The following is a 20,931-nucleotide window of genomic DNA, read 5'->3' as shown; positions in this document are numbered from 1 at the left end:
TCTTGAGTTTCTTACTTTGTTGTAAGATTAATTGACCTCCTACTGATCATTGGTACATGGCCCTTATAGTCATCTTATCAAATGACTCTCTCTCTCTGTCACTCATATCAGAACCATGAGGACAGTGTGCAATAATCCATTTGCACTTTCTTTCAAATGAAACCTCGCCTCTTTTCAGAAGGCCTTTGTGTGAATTAAGACATTATGTTAAGACATGATATTATTGTCTGACAGAGATTTAATATACACTGTAGCCATTGTGGAATCGTTTTTGACCCCACTTCTACAATTGACTATAATAATTAAATCATGATCATTATTTTTTTTACTCCCCAGGTAATGTGAAGAGCAGTATTAACAGTATTTTATTTATTTATGTATTTATTTGTTTATTTATTTTCCAAGGGTGGTCAAATGGGGCACGCCTCAGAACAGCAGCAGGAACTATTATATTGCTTTAAGACTGGAAGTCACACCTACAATGTCGTCTAATAAAGTATAATAGCACTACCACATTGCTCATCCAAGCTGCATTTGCTGTGGTACAAATGCTGGTCTCTGCCTTCTTGGAATTCTGTCTGTCCTAATGAATCATTTGCTCATGTAAAAGAAAAAAAACCCAAATGGCAATGCGGTCACTCCTAATAGTTTATGCAGAGCATTGAGCAGTTGTTACTTAGGCGTGGCATGAAATTACGGCTGAAAGTCTACAGAATGTGTGCCGAGCTTCAGTAGACATGAATGTCAGGAAGGGAAAAAAAACTCTTCAACACAGAAAAGATAGTCAGCTGGAATAGTGAGGATAATAGACTGATGGATAGATGGATGAACAGTTCCTAAATGTAATCCCTTTTGGAGATCTAACGTGTAATTTGCCCAGCAGACAAACAGACAAACATCAAAATCCAGCAAAATTCTGAAAACTTGCTCCTAGACACATTCTGTGAAAACCTCCAATTAATAAATTGATTCCTTAATTACCATCCATGATATAAAATCACACATATTTTCTTTAGCAATGTACAGTATATAATGTGGATTTATACTGTATACAATTGCAAACATGTCAAGACATTATTGACAACGTCCAACCTGCTTTAAATAATAAGCTGATGATGTTAATTTCTGTTATGTAGATGGTCATCACCTGTGGGAGACGGAAGCCAAGGTTGACAAAGACTCTGTCAAATCTGTAAGTGCACCCTTGATTTGACTCTTCCTTCTCCATATCCTCCACGGATACTCACTGTCTCCTTCTCATCTGTCCCGCTTCATGATGTAACCTTTGCTAAGGCATTGCTTCATAGACACTGATGATTAGCCCATGCAATCCTGAACGGAATTTTCATTCTCTGCTCAAATGCATGGTAAACACAAGCAACCGTGTTGCTTGCGCATCTATAATTCACAAACTTTCACAATGATAACATAACCAAGCACATGCACACATGCACAAACACACACCTTGACCCTCCCAACATAACCAGACGTTTACTTCACAGTGAAAGGTTCCTTTGTGATAAATTCGTTCATCTGTGCTGGGGCTGTGGAGGAAAGATGTAATGACACCACTTTGACTTGCTGCTTTTCATTTTAGTAAAAAGTAAACCAGCATATTATACTGCTTTTGTTTAGTAAAATAAAATGGTGCAAAAGAGAATCACAGAGAAGGAAGTTTGATTGCTTACGAGGCCATAGAAAGTTGCAGGAGTCAATTAACATACAGTGAAGAAAATGAGTATTTGAACACCCTGCTATATTGCAAGTTCTCCCACTTAGAAATCATGGAGAGGTCTGAAATTTTCATTGTAGGTGCATGTCCACTGTGAGAGAGATAATCTAAAAACAAAAATCCAGAAATCACAATGTATGATTTTTTAATGATTTATTTGTATGATACAGCTACAAATAAGTATTGGAACACCTGAGAAAACCAATGCTAGTATTTGGCACAGTAGACTTTCTTTGCAATTACAGAGGTCAAAGGTTTCCTGTAGTTGTTCACTAGGTTTGCTCACACTGCAGGAGGGATTTTGGCCCACTGCTCCACACAGATCTTCTCTAGATCAGACAGGTTTCTGGTCTGTCCCTGAGAAGCACAGAGTTTCAGCTTCCTCCAAAGAGTTTCTACTGGGTTTAGGTCTGGAGACTGGCTAGGGCACGCCAGAACCTTGATATGCTTCTTACGGAGCAACTCCTTGGTTTTCCTGGTTGTGTGCTTCGGGTCATTGTCATGTTGAAAAACCCAGCCACGACCAATCTTCAATGCGCTGACTGAGGGAAAGAGGTTGTTCCCCAAAATCTCACACTACATGGCCGCGGACATCCTCTCTATACTACAGTGCAATCGTCCTGTCCCATGTGCAGAAAAACACCCCCAACACATGATGCTACCACCTCCATGCTTCACAGGAGGGATGGTGTTCTTGGATGGAACTCATCATTCGTCTTCCTCCAAACACAGTTAGTGGAATTATGACCAAAAAGTTCCATTTTGGTCTCACCTGACTACAAAACTTTTTTCCATGACTCCTCTGTATCATCCAAATGGTCTTTAGTAAAATTAGGATGGGCCTTGACATGTGCTGGTTGAAGCAGGGGAACCTTCCGTGCAACGCATGATTTCAAACCATGACATCTTAGTGTATTACCAACAATCACCTCGGAAACGGTGGTCCCAGCTCTTTTCAGGTCATTGGCCAAGTCCTGTCGCGTAGTTCTGGGCTGATTCCTCACCTTTCTAAGGATCATTGAGACCCCACGAGGTGATATCTTGCCTGGGGCTCCACTCCGATTGAGATTGACCGTCATGTTTAGCTTCTTCCATTTTCTAATGATTGCTCCAACAGTGGACCTTTTTCCCTTAGCTGCTTGGCAATTTCTCCATAGCCCTTTGATCTTGGCCATGTTATAAGTTTATACATAATATATATATGTACTTATTTACAGCCGTATCACACGAATAAATTGTTAAAAAAATCATACATTGTGATTGCTGGATTTTTCTTTTTAGATTATCTCTCTCACAGTGGACATGCACCTACGATGAGAATTTCAGACCCCTCCATGATTTCTAAGAGGCAGAACTTGCAATATAGCAGGGTGTTCAAATACTTAATTTCTTCACTGTAACCGCCAAGTCAGAGATCAAGTATGGACACTTAAAAATAGCAACTTAATGTTCTTTTTCAATTAAATTAGTTGCATCAGGAAAGTGAGTACTGTGGACTATGATACTTGGCTGATACAAATGGCTGAAATCCCAACTACAAAAAAAAATAAAATAAAATATGAAGAGCAGTAGTTTTGAGACCTAAGGCTGATGAAATGAAAATACCACAGTAGGAAGTGAAAGCAGGAGAGCAATGGAATTCTTTTCTTATGTCACAAGACTGCCTTAATGCACTCCAGACTGCCGACCTGCATTTACTTTTATTGCCGTTGGAAGATTGCTAACTTTCACTGTGAGAGAAGGTGAGGGCTAGGCTAGCAAATTCACACACACACACACACACACACACACACACACACACCACACACACACACAGACACACACACACACACACACACACACACACAAAGACTTTTTCACTCACTCAACCACCGCATATTTTCCTTGTAATCATCTGGACGGCAGACCCCAGACCCACCCACCATTTTTGTTCACAGCTATGGTGAATGTAAACCTGCTCTCTGCCACAGCAGATTTTTTTGTCCTGTTAGATCCCAACCAGAGTGACAGCCAAGTAATTAGACACAAATTCATGAACACATTTTTCTCCTTGTTTCTGTGTCACAGTGAAAGTGGAAAAATACTCACATCCATCCAGACTCGCAGAGTTGGGGTGATGTTAGTAATGTGCACATTAAAAAAACAGCAAATCTATTTCTTGTTGCTCATGCTGTCCAGGGATAAAGCTTAAGCCCTTGGGTTTCGTCAGACACAAACATGAGCACTAGACCAACCTCATGGACTCTGCTGCTTCTAAACAATCCAAATGGACTCATTAAAACTATTTATATGTTTGTCTGACTCTCTGTCTCAAAGATGTAAAAACATTGTTTCTATTTCAGAATTCCCTTTTTGTTGAGATCCCACCATATCGAAACCAGAGAATATCTAACCCGCTGCAGGTGAACTTCTATGTTTGCAATGGCAAGAGGAAGAGGAGCCAATACCAGAACTTTACCTATCTTCCTCCCAGTGGTAATTATCTTTAATAGTATACACATTACAGTGCTCCAGTGTTTTATATTTCTATGCCAACACAATTAGCATCATTTTGGTGTGTCTTTTTGGGGTTTTTTTGTTGGGAGCACGTGGTAAGCTGTGAGCGTGTGAGGTGTATTTATTCTACAGTGAGTTCACGTTCCCCAGCGATGAGGTGTACTTACTGAGTGACAGAGCCTTGGAGCAGTGTTAATGTAGACAAGTCAGTCCCCCCAGCGACCAAACTCTCGCACCCCCACATCACATAGAATGCCTGCCTGGCTAACCCACACACCCACCACTGCACAGAGATGTATACATTTCCACATATGCATTCACACATGCAGTGCTTTACTCAATCATTCGTGTAGTAACCTGAAAAGTCAGGGATACTCATGCCGGTGTTCATAGATGGCACTCAGATTGAAATTTAAAGAATGTATTTGTGAGAGAGTACTGTAGATGCTTGTAAATTACTGTGCAAGTCATGCATGACCAATATACACAATTGAAATATCAGACTGCACTGTTACATTGTTACAAAGCAGAACTTGGTCTTGTGTTAAAAAAAAACAACAACTAGAATTTCCCACTTTTATGAGTGTATCTGAATCTAAATTTTTCAGACGACTAAATGTGGCTAACAAGTCTGTCTTGGAGTGTGAATCTTTAAATCTTGGTTCAGGCCTTGTGATTGACTATCAACCGGTCCAGGGTGTACACCACCTCTTACTTAAAGTCAGCTGGGTTCGGCTCACACCAGATCACCCCATAACCCTGAATAGGATAACAGAACAAAATGGATGGTGTCTTCCATTGAATTCATTCAACTAGATTGTCGATACAACTCAGTGTTTGACAGCAAGATGTCTTCATTGATCAGCATTTAATGGGTCTAGTGTTGCTAGGGTATCATGCAGTGTGTTAGAAGTACTGTATCCAGCTCTTAATAAGACGTGTTGTCTAGAATTATCAGCAGATGTATTTATGTCCACAGAAGATAAGACACATTTTGGACAAGGCTCTAAGAGAAATGCAGAAGAGAGCCCTATTTGGAGATCCCTGATTGCTTTGATTTATAAGTGCATTCAGGGTTATTTGACCAGTTCAGGGCAGACAAACTCTGGCCATATTTAGTATATCACTGGCATTGGCCAGAATACCCAAATCTCCAAAACTATCACTTTTCAGGAAACCACATGGAAAATAAACATTTGGTGAGCTCTTTACATTGTCAACGAGTGTAAGTCCTGTTCAACACTTGATTGATCAATAATTTATTGATTAAAATAAAAAAAAGACCCTTGTGTTGACTGACCAATATTGATTTCTGGAAAAAAAAAAGTAGGAAACTGACCAAATCTGGACATAGGCGGGGGCAATATTCATTTTATACTATACTGTACTGCCTCAAGAAAGCAATTCTTATCGGTCCCTCTGATACAGCCCGGATCATTTTCCTGAGCGTAAATATGTCTTATTAAAAGATCTCGCTTTTGCTGCCAAGTCAACCACAAGTTCAGTGAAGACCACACAGGCAGGGTCAATAGAGCATAATTAGCTCTCTGGTGCTAAAGCCAAGGAGCATGTGAACAACAAGCAATTTGATAGCACTGTAGTTTGAGATGGGCGAGTTATTTAAAACCACTCAACTAAACCATTCCTCTATGTAGGGTATTGTTTCCGCCATCTTAATGTAAAAGTATTCACAATAAAGGTTGCATTAAGCTCATCATTTTACCATACCCATAATAGTCACATTGTTTTGAATATGTTTTCAATTCAGCAACAAAGAATAAGAAAATCATGTAAGTCTAAGCTTTTTGGTGTACAGTTTTGGTGAGAGTCAGCTAATAAGGAAACAACCAACACTGCAAACACGTCCTATAAAATGGGCATGAGATGACACCCACACACATGCACACACGTACAATGTTGTCAACACTTTCTTGCCTTCCTTTATGAAAGCGACTCTTCCTGCTTGCTGTCCCCCTGCAAGCACATATGTGGTCACTGACGTTATTGACAGAACATTTCTTTCACACTCTGGTTGGTGTCTGCTGAACTATAAAAAGACAAAACCCACCCTTAAAATAGACTTGTTTAAAAGAGTGGAAGTATGAAGCAAACACCTCTGCGGCACAGATGCGAGTGAAACTAGCTTTATTTTCCTTTCCGGTTGTGGAGACTTGTTATTCTTGATTGATTTTTGTGTGACACATGTTATATTTGAGGTCACAAACCTCGTCTATGGATTCGCCGTATTTTGACCAGTCTCGCATTAGTCATGGGCCTTGCTCATGTTCATTCACTTTTAAGTCATTTCAAACATGTGAATTTTGTATTTTTCCATCAGAGTTTGTGATAAAGATGCAGTACGCAGAACACAATACTATAATAACACTTGACCATAGTAATGAATTACTGTTTAAACAGCTTTCATAAGATAAACGTAAGATGGAATCAATAATAATAATGCTTTGCTGAGATTTTTATAACATAGAATATATTATTATTATTATTATTATTATTATTATTAATAATAATAATAATAATAATAATAATAATATACAGTACTTACTTGGACACTCTAAATTACCCCTAGGTGTGATTGTTGGTGCGGTTGTTTGTCTCTATGTGCCCTGCAATTGACCCCTCCGTCGAAATTGCGTCATCCGCGTCGCTGACCAATCAGAGGCCAGATATCTGCATAAACCACGCCCCTTTTTTGCACCCGCCGTTCGCTCAGACAACGTTGCATGGTCCAGTATAGCTTTTGTTAGCGTTTTATCGCGTATTTGGGTTCTTTAACAATAGATATGGTTAAGAGGTGTAGTCACGGACTTTGTCATAGTGACGACAGGTATCCTGAAAGGCTAGTTGGTGGAGTTCAATTCGTACCCTTTCCAAAACAGAAGACCGTGTACGAAAAATGTCTTTGATGGATAAAACTTTGTGGAAGACCGCATGATCAACTGAATCCATCAACCGGAACAGATATGTTTGCACGAAGGTAAGCTGTATATTTGATTTTCAATACATGTCTATTAGAAATGAATTAGCAGTTCTTCGCTTGCATAACATAGCTAAGTGTGAATGATTGACACACTTGATCTGTGATGAGCGATATTTTGCGATGATCTGACTGCACAAACGTGTCTCTGTTCGGCGGCTCCCAAGCTAAGCTAAACCGGACTTTGTTTGCACAAAGATATGCCCTATATTTGATTTTCAATACATATCTCATATAAATGAATTAGCACTTCTTCGCTTGCATAACATAGCTACGCGTGAATGATTGACACACTTGATCTATATTGAGCAATATTTTGCGATGATCTGACTGCACAAATGTGTCTCTGTTCGGCGGCTCCCGAGCTAAGCTAAACCGGACTTGTGAGTCTTAAAAGCCTTCGATGTGCACCGAGACACCAAGACTGAAGGAAGGATGTTTGAGGACACTATAAAGTAGTGATTGTCGTACTCGGTCGGGACTTATGTAGGTTCGGCACTAATTCAAGAATAATTATTGAGGGGAGCACGTGACGTTACACAAAGAAAACGAGAGAAACAACTCGTAAATCAAGCCGCCCCTTCTTTTCCTTCATACGGCGGTTCACAAACGGCTATACAGATACACATACAGATTCTGCACACAAGTGTGATAGGTAACACGAAAATAGGAAACTGTCAATGACAAATTCGTCTTTGGGTTATAATATATTATATTATGTGGCTTCTCGGTCTTCCTCTGACTCCGGAAAGATCTCGCGCTAATATCAATGGTTTCTCCGTCAATATGCATGTAAATACCATTGAAATACCCCTCGCTGAAATACTTGAAGCCCTGCTGTCTGCTTTTCAACGATATTTCACTGTTAGCTAAGAATGCGAGTGAGAAATCAGCCGGTAAATCGGACAATTTCGCTCTAGTCTTTTCTTGCTGCGCCAGCATTTTTGCTAATTGTTTGTCTGAGGTTAGCACACGTGGGGTGACGTAACTTCAGGAGGCGTGGTTAAGTGCCCTGTACGGAGGGGTCAATTGGCTGGCAACCAGTTCAGGTTGTACCCCGCATCCTGCCCGTTGACAGCTGGGATAGGCTCCAGCACTCCCCGCGACCCTTGTGAGGATAAGCAGCAAAGAAAATGGATGGATGGCTGATAATAATAATAATAATAATAATAATAATAATAAATGTTTAGAACTGAAACTACTTACTATATGGATGTATATGTATATATCAAATAAATATCCACATTAGAGTGCCAGCGGGAATAGTGTACCATACAGTATAATGGTTTTGATAATGTTAATGATTTTGATGAGCATGATGATTATCCATCTTCAAAACCATTTATCTTCACAAGGGTCGTGGGGGGGCTGGCGCCTATCCCATGTTTTGGGGATGTGGGAGGAACCAAGAGTGTCTGTAGAAAACCCACCCAGGCACTGGGAGAACATGCAAACACCACACAGTTGTCCACAATGCCACCATGTCATTGTTATGACAAGGTAACTCAGCAGAGTAGTGATTGGCATATCCGGTTTACAGTTGAGAAGTATGTGTATCTGTTCGGACCTTCCTGTGCTGAGTTTGCATATTCTCTCCTGTGATTGTTGATTGTTTTGTAATTTTTAATAAAGGCAGAATTTCTGATATTGTCTGACTTTGCATTGAATGTCATTACATTGTGAGTGTCCACCTAGTACTGCGACCGTTGAGTTTATAGCCAAGTCAAGTATCCCATCTAACTCAAGGGATGAACTTTTTCCAAGACCTCTTCCAGTCATTCTTGCATGAGTATAGATGTGACGTGTTGATCCTCAAATAAGAACCAGTTTTACCAACCACACTGTAGAACAGATGCCAAAAATGGCTGGCAGTGACCAAAGCATGAGCTTCTCGGAACCCCTTTATTTTTACAGGCTGTTTGGAGATGCCTTTGTAATATTAAACTATTCTTAAAGCAAACTCATGCCCAGCCTCCTTAGTGTATTGGTTGGTGGTTAGAGCTAAAAAGAGTAAGGAGAGAAACATGTTTTCTCTCACATACTGTACAGGAAATTAGTGACGCACATATTGTTCTTCTTTTACAAAAAATATTTACATCGTCACATTATCCATAAGATCCCAATAAAAATGTTGACCTGCATACTTTTACATCTATAGCTTTGGTCATTGTATGACACCCCATTATAACTTTTTAAAAAAGTATTCACAGGATACTAGTCCATCACAGTGCACACTGCTGGACATGGTGCACCTGGTGCCCGTGACCAAATAAACTATCACCTTTACAGTGCCAAATGTCAGTGTAGTTTATTGCCAATGGAACGTAAAAAGATCAACATCTTTCCCAGAGCTGAAATGTTTAGTGAAGCAAACATGTCAGGCCTGATTTAATAAAGGTTTACACGTGCAAAAAGGACCATGAACTCAATTATGCACGCAAACAGATGTGGCAAACCCATCTACTAACTGGGTGCAATCAGGACTGCATCTTCCAAATACACTAAATTGTCATACTGTCGTCCTTTGTGCGCATTTTTCCCAAAAGTCCCAAAATATTATCTCAACATGTCTATTGAGTCATCTAGTTATGGCATTTAAAAACTGACTTGGAGCCAGTCACAATAGTCATCTCATATCAAAACTCCTTGCAACACTGCACTTCATGCATATGGATCCGTTCAGTATCACTATTTTGCATTGATAGCGGCTGCTTTTTACGGTGCACTAAGATTTCAACATAAATTTATGCAGGACTGGCATGCCTCTGTTCATCCAATTACCATGCACTGGGGGAAGTTAAGAAAATATAAGTATGGCTTCTATGTAGTTGCTAGTTCATTTGTCTTCCACTAACGCTTCCAATTCCATCCCTTCAAACTTTATGTGCATGTAGTTCTCCCCCAAATGGTACATGGTGAAAACCATCATAGATACCAGAAGTGCCAAAACCTTTTGTGAACCGAGCAGCCTCCACCTTCACCCCTGCTGCCAACAGTGCACGCAATTGGTCAAAGGATTGGTTTCCCCATTTGTTGGATGTACTGAATCCTTCAAATGTCCTACGTGCATTCACCGAACCCTTCCTAATGGGTAAAACTGAATGATTTTTGTGATGTCACCAATCGTACAAGTGCTGTGAACAGAACGGATGCACAAGCGTGTGAATCCTTCAGACCGGCCGGCTCTCTGAGCCCTTAGCGCTCTATATGATATTAGTAAATTGGACCCATAAACGCAACGGGAAATAGAGGGGAAAAAACATGTGCAAAGCATCAGCTGTCTTTAGACCATAACCCACAGTTTGGGGGTGGGGGGAAGAAAGTATGATGAAGTAGGACTTGTCCAAGAAATTTGTTTTCTGACCAGTGATATGAAAAGGAGACCTACAGAATGATTAAGCTTTCGAGAGATCTGTTGGCCTAATATCGGATGTGACACGTTGCATGTGACCTGTCTGATCCACAGGACACGGTGTTGGAACCAAGCTTCATTTGAATGTTCGACAGACCTCTCTATGTTGCACATCCGATCCATACCTCATCCTCAAAACTTAGAGAGGGCAATATACCATCACTGAAGTCAAATTACCTGGCAGTTACATTTCAACAAAACTACAACCATTGATTCAATTATCTTTGGCAGCCTTTAAAATGTGAGAGAAGGAAGGTAAATGAAAAAGGAAAATGACGGTGTGACAGTAGAATGGACCATGTGAGGTTTATGTTATTCCGCAGGCGTGAGGGGGGAGGTCCTTGAATCATGGGACTCGCCTTGCGGTGCTCTCCGGTGCTCTCCAGACAACCTGTTCCCTGGGCTCTGAAAGCAGACGGGACTGACGTAAATGGGCTCCCTGCTTTGTTATCGCTGCACCACAGCTCAGGACCCCAGAGGGACGCAGGCGTGATTACTGTCTTTTAAATCCTCTTCCCACAAAATAACAACATATTGAAAAACAGGTTATTTTTCATACAACTCTTGATATATTGCAGGTTATTTTCCAGTCACCCAATCACAATTATATACAGGAAATAAATTGGGACTTTGAAATTCTATTCACATTGACATCATAATGCATTTAATTAAATGTCACTGGTGTTTTATTAGAATACTCCAAATAGTTGGCATCAACTACTCACTGTAATGACGTAATACTAAAGATGTTGTGATGTAACTTTTTTTCAGTTTCGATACAATATTGATATTGTTGCCTTGCATATTACCAACACTGTTTTTGGTTCTATACTATATCAGCAGGAATCAGGTATACCTTTACTTATTTTGTCATATGGAATGTTTTATATGGCTTCAATCACCTGATAGCTTTGAAAAAGAGAACAATAGTCAGCAACAGTATGACAAAAACTGACCCATTTATTCTTGGCCAGTTGGTTACAGTAACTTTAACCTTACAAATACACCACAATTAAGTAAAATAATTACAAATTTAATGAGAAAATCTGGAAAAAACTTGACTAAAATGAAAAGAAACCCAAAATATACATTTACATCGCAACACAACCACTCACTTCAACATAAGTACATTCAACAACAGAATAGATTACATAAAAAAATTAAATCCTGAAAAATAATCAATAAATACAAATTCTACATTTAAAATTCAAAATAACAATTCAAGTTTATGTCTGTTATTTTTTTACTGTCAGTATAAGGTGGAAACAGATTTGTGATGCACTTTGGAACTTCTTTATGCATCAGGGGTGTTGTTTTGTCAATGTCGTGGCATGTGATGAAATGTGATGTCAGGGTCTTCGGTTAAGGTACTTAAACCCCATATTACTCAAAGAGTTTGCCTCTGTGATTCTCAATTTCAGTCTCAAATTGGCATGTTGTTTGTTTTGACCTTGCTTCAATTGCGCGATGAAGTTGGTGATATTAAATGTTCACAGTTGTGTGTCGCCACAAAAAACTTGTGCATGACGAGTTTTGCACAGAGATGCAACCTGATACTGCCATACGGTTGACATTATGCTTTCTCTTTGATAATTCAGACAGTTATGAAAAATCAAATATTGGATCTGGACATCCCTAAATGATACAATCATTTAAATAGCCTTTCTAATACATTTTTCATTTCATTAATAAAGTAAGTAAGTAAGTTTCTTTCAGCTTGTCCCTTTCGGGGTCACCACAGCGTGTCATCTCAGATGAACGCACATATATGCTTGGCACAATTTTTACGCCGGATGCCCTTCCTGATGCAACCCTTCTCAGGGAGTGGAGGCCCCAGTGGGATACGAACCCACAAACCCTGGTTTACCAAGCCAGTGCTCTAACCACTGAGCGACAGGGCCTCCACATTTTTGCCTCCACTGACACATTTTTCATTTTATTCTACCATGCTAATTTTTGCTATGCTAATGTATGTAAAAATGTACGCCAGATTGTTGTTTTAAATTGCAGGCTTGAATCTGGTCTCGTTTTCATTTTCTCTCTCTCGCACTCTCACTCTCTCTCTCTCTCTCTCTCTCTCCTCTCTCTCTCTCTCTCTCTCTCTCTCTCTCGCTCTCTCTCTCTCTCTCTCTCTCTCTCTCTCTCTCTCTCACCCAACGCTATAATAAAAGAAAATATATCCCATGTCCAGTACCCTCCACTCTCCAACACAGTATATATATCCTGTCGGAAGAGAAGCATATGATACCTGTCAGTCAGAAAGCATCGGGAAACATTGCAGACTGCCTGTGCTGGAATGGAAGTTCCAGAAACAGGATGATGAAGTGGGGTCTGCACTCTCTTGCATTAGCTTAGGCCTGAAGCTCCTGAAACCACAGGCACAACTCTTTGGCCTCTTAAGAAGCCCAGGCAGCCCGATCAAAATCAAGTCATCTCCTTTTTTGGCCTATCATTTTGGTCCTAAGAGAAACAATTGCTTCTAGAGTGCATAGAAATCCAAGGGACTTGCGGTTCTTTCTCAAGCAGCAGCAACAGCAGCAGCAACCTTTTGCTTTAAAGTAGTGTTTTATTGGATATCAGAGCTGGAGGAAAATCCAAAGAAAATAGGTCTTATTCATTATTAGAACCAGCTGTGGTTTTCCACTGATGACTCATCCATTTTTCTTTTCCCCCTATTCTTCAGCTTTTTTTTTTTTCGCATGATCAAGTACTGAGGGTTTCTCATTGAAACACTGATCCATAGTCACTGTTTTTTTGTTTGGATTATCAACGCGATAGCTGCCACAAGTGTGCATGTTCGTTGCTTTACTCATCCTCCGTCATGCAAGCATTGTGCCACGTGGATGCCTCGACACGTTTTTGTAATATGTCCATTTTTCTTTCTACTTTCCACCCTTCAGTGCCGATGATAAAGACAGAACCCAGTGATGAATATGATTCTTTGGGGACTTCAGTGCTGCCACTGCATTCAAAGTCCTACTTCAGTCATCCCAGACTTAATCCCATAATGCCTGTTGCCGATCATGATGCTTGTCTGACTGGCGGCTTCCCTCCCTGCCCCTCTCTCAATGCTGCCATACCGTCATCGTCCCCCAATTCCAGCCCAACCCTGCACGACCTTTCCCCTGTTGCATTCAGCAAGTGCCTCCCAACTAGTCCCACCCATGCAGCACCTTCAGGTCAGATGGTGACTACCTTCCAGGAAAATGGCAGGCCAATCCTTACCCACCCAGCATCTCCTGACCAAGGCTCTCCCCTCGGCATGCTCCAAACTCAGGGAAGTCCCAGTCACCTCAACAGCCCAGGAACCCATGTATTCCACCCTACCTATGCCAATAGCAGCCCTTCATCCTCCCCAGCTTCCCATGCTTCTACTCCCAGTGGCAATGCAGAGAGTCCATTTATTCAGGCCTACAGCCCAAGCCACGGCAGGGCAGCAGCCACTTCAGCCCAGGCTGGAGGGAACTCACCCAGCCTGCTTCATGAGGAATTAAGTCCACCTACCATCACCGTCAAACAAGAACCCCAAGAACTGGATCAGATGTACCTAGATGATGGTAAGTTTCAAAGTCATGATGGTACAAATACAATGTCGAATTGCATTACATCTTCTCTATGATATATAAAATAGCATACTAATAGAATATTTACGAAGAACATTTCTTGCATTTAAAATTATTCACCAAAAAACATCACACATTGTCAACCAACACCCTACTTTACCTCGCTCCATTTTTGCCTTACGGAATCCAGGGTGCAGGTTTACATCACATCCGTTTCATTTAAGCAGAAATCTAAATAAACTGAAAAAATTAAACTGTTTAAATTTAGTCCCAAAAGATTTATTTGCTTTCCTCACCGCATGTGGTCTAGTTTGTGTTTTCTAAGTACAGTAGTTGCTTTTGATCAAAACACAACATGGCCTTGATGGGATTTTGAAACAATCTGTCAAAACATCACAGAGAATCTGGGGTCAGCCAGATTCCAGCAGAACAAAAACAGTGGCACACGCGTAGCAAACCAAACTGTTGACATATCGACCAATGAAGGAAGCAAAAACAATAGGTAGGGGTTTCCTAGTCCCCGCCTGGATTTTTGGGAGGGATGCCGGGAGCTCTGAGACAGAGGCCTTCTTTTCCCGTCTTTTCCCCCTGGAGTCCAGGCCATCCAGTTGTCGTCATCACGGGAGACTAAAGGGTCACAAGTTTACCCTGGCAATGAGATCAGACACACCCAAGGGAGCATATGGACACGTTTATTGCCTCCTGTGTCCATCCCACGGCTTGTCTCTTGGGTCACCAACCTGTTATCTATGTTAGCAGAGGCAACTCTTGTTGTTATGATATGTATTCATAGCTCATCTAGTGGATTTTGCCACTCTGAAATCGTAACAGCCCCATGTGTTGTAATGGAGGTGGGTAACCACTGACCCCCATTGAACTCTTGCTTCATCCAATCTTCCTGTACACGTTAGTGTGTGCATTTGATGCCATGTGAATGTGTGTGCAAATGTGTGTGTGCGTGAACAACTAACAGAGGTGCGAGAACACATAAGGGAAACAGGGGAGTGGGGAGTTGTTGCTGCAGAACTATAATTCTGTTGTCAGCATATCTGCCAGCTTTGATGATTCCCATTTGTGGTCATTAACAGGCAATGCAGACAAAGAAGGATGTTGCAAGCAGCTTTATTCAGTTATTACACACTTATGTGGGGATGTGTTTTCTTATAGTAGCACTGCAAAATTTGAATACACAAATGGTCATTAGATCAACCAAAATTTGGGGGAAACATTTGCTATTTATTAACATCATGGAGGTTAAACATATCCATCATCATACATTATATAAGATGTGAGCCATTGCACACTTGCACTTTGATCAGCCCATCCAGCCATCAATTTTTTATATCTTATTCTCATTAGGATTAGCATCAAAGAATTACTGCCGCATGTCCTGCTTTAGCTTTGAGTTTTTGTGGTATTTCTGTGGGACTGTTACAGTTAAAGACTTAACAAGGGTTGTTGAGAGAAGAAGAGTGCTTGAAGAGAATTTTCCTTCCAACCATTTTCCAAACCGCTTATCCTCACAAGGGTTGCAGAAGTGCTGGAGTCTATCCCAGCCAACTTTGGGCAAAAGGTACTACATCCTCAACTGGTTGCCAGTCAGTCACGGGGTACATATGTAATGGAATATGCAGCAGAATATTGTGTTATAAGTATATGCAGTTCAAAGTAATGCTGTACTCCAGGGGGTTCCAATTGAGTGTCTAGCCATGCCAACCTGAGATCATATGACGGTGAGACAAGAATTGATCACTATTCACCAGAGGAATTACTGATCTGAAGCAGCAGTGAGCTAAAGGTTGTGAGGGTCAACTTTTCAGATTGTTGGTTCAACTGCTACGTTAGCTGCTAAATGCTGCCAATTGGCTATATACAGTAAATGAGTCCTCGGTCTAAATCAAGGTTTTTTATTGATTATATTGTTGTACTGTGGATAACTTTATTTTTACACTGCTCGAGCAGTTATTCCTGTAAATTAGGTTCAACTAAAGGATGTTTGGTTTTTGAATTTCATTGATTATTGCGTCACCTGCGAATCAATCCATAATCGGTTTACATAAGTGTGGCTCTTCAGTAAAGTCCTCATTTTGCTGATACCAATTAGGAGGTTACTATGGATACTTTTGTTCTGCAGAGCTGAGAGAGGGATACTGAGATACTTGAAGTTGCTCTGATAGATTTCTGTCAATTGGAAAAACTGAAACAAAGGATAGACCAGTAGCAAATCACTGAAACTACTCTGATATAATGCACATAATATGCATCTGTGCAACACACCTAAAACAATGTTAAAGTTAATTTTGTTCCCAATGTTGCCAGCATGACAGACCGAAGGTCTCATTTCATTCCGAATAATTGAATTTAGTGAAACTTCAGCTTTATGTTTGATTTTGTATTGGTGTCCTTTTACACAGATGTACAGTAATTAAGATGTGCCAGAAGTCCATTGAAATACCAGGTTCAACTGTGTAACCTAGTTTCCCTTCACCACTACTCCATCCATTGTCACTTAGAGGGCTTGATCTTTCTTCACCCAGTGGCCAAATGTATTCTATCAGTGATTACAGTTGCATTAGGGATGCACAGGAATGTGTATTGATTGACCCAGGACAGTGTAGAAGCCCCATAAAAAACCTCAGCATACTACCATTTTGCATCACTTGTCATTTTCTTATGCATTCTGTGGTAAGTTTCTGGAGCCATGCGGTGGTAACAGCATACTCCAAAGGCATCTGCCCCGACCAGGTCTCTCGCAAACTCCTCAAATGAGGCCTAAGTTAAAATAAATAAGATTGGAAGGTAGCTCACAGTGCCTCCTGCTCCCCTTCTACGTGCATTACCGCTGTGCGTTAGTGAGCTGAGCTCTCCATTAGAGAGGAAGACAAGCGGATGACCTCACCTTAGCTGCGGTGATTTAATGCCAGGGATGTAGCATTGTGTTGCTCCTCAGCAATTGGGGGCTGGTGATTTGAAGTCTATGGGTGCATACTTGATCTTCCCCATGAGTGCATGCGCCTCCCACGCTCCACTGCTTAGGCCTCCAGCTCTCATCAGGCAAAGGAAATGTGTCTCTCTGGTCAGGATGAGATTTTATACTGCCCTTGAGAAATCACTCAACTTATCAGCAGTGAGCTACTGTACCACAAGGAACAGTGTTAAAATGGCGGGTGTTTGAGATTTAAACCCCTTGACTGCAATACGCAATCTCTAAGGTAGATTTTGTTTGTCTGGGCTATTTGTTGTGCGTGAGGCTTATGCTTCCGTATCATCGCTGGCCTTTGACACAAGGGGATGCAAAATGTTGCTGGGAGATGACTGGCATTCTAGCGCTTGTAAAAGTGATCAGAAAAGCTATACCAGACATCATGGACAATGGAACTTCTAAGGTCAAATAAAATCAGTTTCTAGGATGGTGGTAAACCTGTTTTGATTGAATTTAGTATACAATGGTCCCATTGGACAAAACAAAAGTCGAATGAACAGTATTTGCAAACATTTAATTTGACTGTAAGTTGCTTCAAAAAAAGACTAAGTGCAACACACTTTCAGTGGTTGTTCTCCCTGTGATGACAAAAAGATTCTAAAGACCAAATAAGCAGTATAGAAAATGGAGTGATGAAAAGCGTAGTTGGGTGTGTAAAGTTTTAGATGCTCACTGTTTTGAAGATAAAAAAAAACAAAAATCATATGTGACATCAAGCATAACGGCAGTTTTTATAATTGGGTACTTTTCAGATAATTTTATCAGTAACAGAAAAGACACTACCAAAAAAAATCTACTTTAGTCATTTTTCCTGCTAGTTTTAAACGGATAAATGTTTCCTATGCTGAAACTGCCATTCTTAATGTCTTATTTTCAAAATGATGATATCAAATTTCAGACATTCAGAGAAAGGTAGTCCTTATTAAACTCCAAACAGGGAGCGCCAGGATTCGAACCTCTGTTATCAGAACTGTAAGGCCAACGCACTAACCAGTTGCACTACCGTGCTGCCATGTTAATGACATTTTGGTATTAAAAGTTTAAAAGTTTCTTTAGAGAAAAATTTGGGATAAGCCGCTTAGAAAATGGATGGGTATTCTAAACAATCATGAATCCTTGTTCGATAACTCAAATTAGATGAAAATGACGCTATTAGTTTTGTTTTTTTTTCTCCGGAGACCTTGGTTGGAATCCAGATTGTACACTGTACATATTCACGCCACAATTAAAAAAAGAAACAGACCAAAGGCAAAAATATCAGCATCTAAAGTAATTGAAAATTCATTGAAAAACATGAAACTTGTGTTGTAGCTTTTAATTTCATTATTCAGAGCAAAATATGAAAGACAATTCTATCCTCACATTTTTTGATCATAGCCCTCATAATTTACTGTGATTTTAATGACTTAGTTTTATACGATTTTGCCACGTGTGTCTTGTGTACGTCTGCGTGCGTGTGTACGTGTGCGTGCAGCAAAAGAAGCATGCTTAATGGGCCAGCCTTTGGTACTGTGAGGCCACTGCAGCATGTCCTGTCTTATTAGCTGCTGTAGTGATTGGTGATATCATGAAATGTAGCTGAATGCAGCACAGTAGTGCTAATCAGAGGGTCCGATTCGTACCAGCTGCCTCTCTGGGACACAGAGAACCCTTATTCTCTGAAACAAAAAAGAAAAACACATAGCAGCCTCTGTCAATTTCTGACAGTTAACATATGTGCTCTGATTGCTTTGCATTTGAGGGTAGTTTTACTTGTGATTGTTTCCTCTTCAATTCGGGGTTTCTGCATTTGAAACTTGACTAGGCTTGTTTTCTCAACTTGAAAATCAAAATGTTGTCAAATGTCATTCCTTACGTGAACAAAAAGGGGTATTCTTTTTTGTAGAGGATCTCCGTCGTTCCCTGATGATTCTGAAAGCAACTGAAGGCTTTCCTCATGGAAACTTTTACACATTCTGGAAAGTTTCCCAGACCCCAGGACTCTCCAAAACCCTTAATGATGATTGAGAGTGCGTCCACACCACGCTGAAAACATGCTGAGTCGATAACATTGGAGTGTGCCGCAAGACTGGCTTTAGGATCAGAGTGGAGGACTGAAAAGAGCGAGTTAGGGGGAAGGGTGTATATTAAATTCAAGGTTGGAAGTGACTAATGGGACAAAACTGAGTTGCTCAAATACTGCACGTTTTTTTTGTGTGTGGACTTCCTGTATGTCTGTAAGTAGTGGAGTCAGCAAAGTGTGTAAGCATTCATCAAGCGAGTGACCCCCCCCCCACCCTCTTAACCTTTCTCCCCTTTTATGAAGTTCAAGACCAGATAAATGTCTGTTGAAAAAAAGGCTGTGGTTAAGTGCAATGCCAAGAACACAAAGTGATATTGACAAGTACTACAGAAATTGTGATGGCTTTTTTATTATTAATGACCACAGAGAGGATGTAGGTATTTTACTATTGTTATTATTGATGCCTTCTTATTAGAATATTGTTTTCCTGGCAGACTTAAACATGACAAGCTATAAGTACAAATTTGGAGTGGGTGTGGAGATGTAAACACACACACACAAAAATTATGTATATATATTTTTGGTCAGGGGTTAGATGAGTGTGTGACAATCTGACTGCTAGTGCGTGAATATTTGCTTGTCTCTTCATGTGCCCTGTGATTGACTGGCAACCCGTCCAACCTCTCGTCTGCCTTTCAACCAGAGTCTGCCATCAAGATAATTGGTATAGAAATTAGATGGATAGATAAATGCTATGAGTATGTATAGAAATGCAAACAAATGGTAAGAATAAGGTAAGAGTGGGCAGGAGTATTGCATGTAGCCCTGCATAACATCAAAATGGATGCACATAAGATTATGGGCTAAGCGTGTGAGGGTCTACTGGAATCGCGGTTTAATCTGAGGTCTTGTATACAATAATAATAATAATAATAATAGTTGTGTGCTTTGTTACTGTTAAAAAGAAAATGAAGAACTGATGTGCAGGAGTTGAGTCCCCGTGTCGCTGCAGTTCAGTGAAAGGCCTTTGGATTACTCTCTGTCTCCCCTTACATCATTTATCACCATTGGATGAACATGAGACCCTTTAGATTCCTGGTAGTGATCAGCTTTCTTTTTTTGCAACGCATATTTGACACTATTGTCAGGATTGTGTGCACGTTGAAAAAAATAACTTGAAACTAAGTGGTTACATGTGAAAGCGGGAATGGGGTCAAACTGAACGTATTACATATTTTCTAAGCTATCTAGAACAGTCCTGATCAGATGCATAAAGATTAATGTGTAAAATAAATCCATTCATTGCCCAATAGTGCTGGCTCATTTTCGCCTGCGTGTGCACCACAGCCCTGGCAGAAGAACCAGAAGCTCTGGTCTGGTTTCAGTTGCTCTGTCATAATATCCACAGTCACTGACGAAGAATGTCTCTGGTAAAAAAAAAAAAAAAAAAAAAAAAAAAATCCCTGCATCTAAATTATACAAATAAATTGATTTTCCCATTCATCTGAGATGTGGCACTCATAAATTATAAATGTGATTCTTCGGTTCTGATTTTCATTTACTCATGTTTATTTTGTAAAAAACATTGTCAGTTTGTAAGCTTCGCTACTGGAGGAAGGTGTAACTTATTTTCTATAATCCATCCAAACTTTGTAGAAAAAGGAACAAGCACACTTTGAATAAAATGTGAAATATTGGTTGAAAAGTGTAATTGGATTTTTTACAAGAACGCTGTTGATTTATTTCAA

At 40.3% G+C, this 20,931-nt stretch overlaps 1 protein-coding gene across 2 annotated transcripts in view; it reads left to right on the top strand.

Annotated features, from left to right (window-relative positions):
* LOC133500846 (nuclear factor of activated T-cells, cytoplasmic 1-like) overlaps nt 1-20,931 on the top strand; it is a 65,290-nt gene that overhangs the window by 27,652 nt on the left and 16,707 nt on the right. For both annotated transcript variants that reach the window (XM_061820030.1, XM_061820029.1), the window contains 3 exons: nt 1,137-1,192; nt 4,075-4,207; nt 13,536-14,192. In XM_061820030.1, the coding sequence (XP_061676014.1) occupies nt 1,137-1,192; nt 4,075-4,207; nt 13,536-14,192 (846 nt within the window). The remainder of the gene's footprint in view (nt 1-1,136; nt 1,193-4,074; nt 4,208-13,535; nt 14,193-20,931) is intronic.

Source organism: Syngnathoides biaculeatus, chromosome 5 (assembly GCF_019802595.1).
Source record: "Syngnathoides biaculeatus isolate LvHL_M chromosome 5, ASM1980259v1, whole genome shotgun sequence".
Classification (NCBI taxonomy): domain Eukaryota; kingdom Metazoa; phylum Chordata; class Actinopteri; order Syngnathiformes; family Syngnathidae; genus Syngnathoides; species Syngnathoides biaculeatus.
The sequence above is the reverse complement of the archived record's forward strand: the minus strand, read 5'-3'. Positions and strand labels throughout refer to the sequence as shown.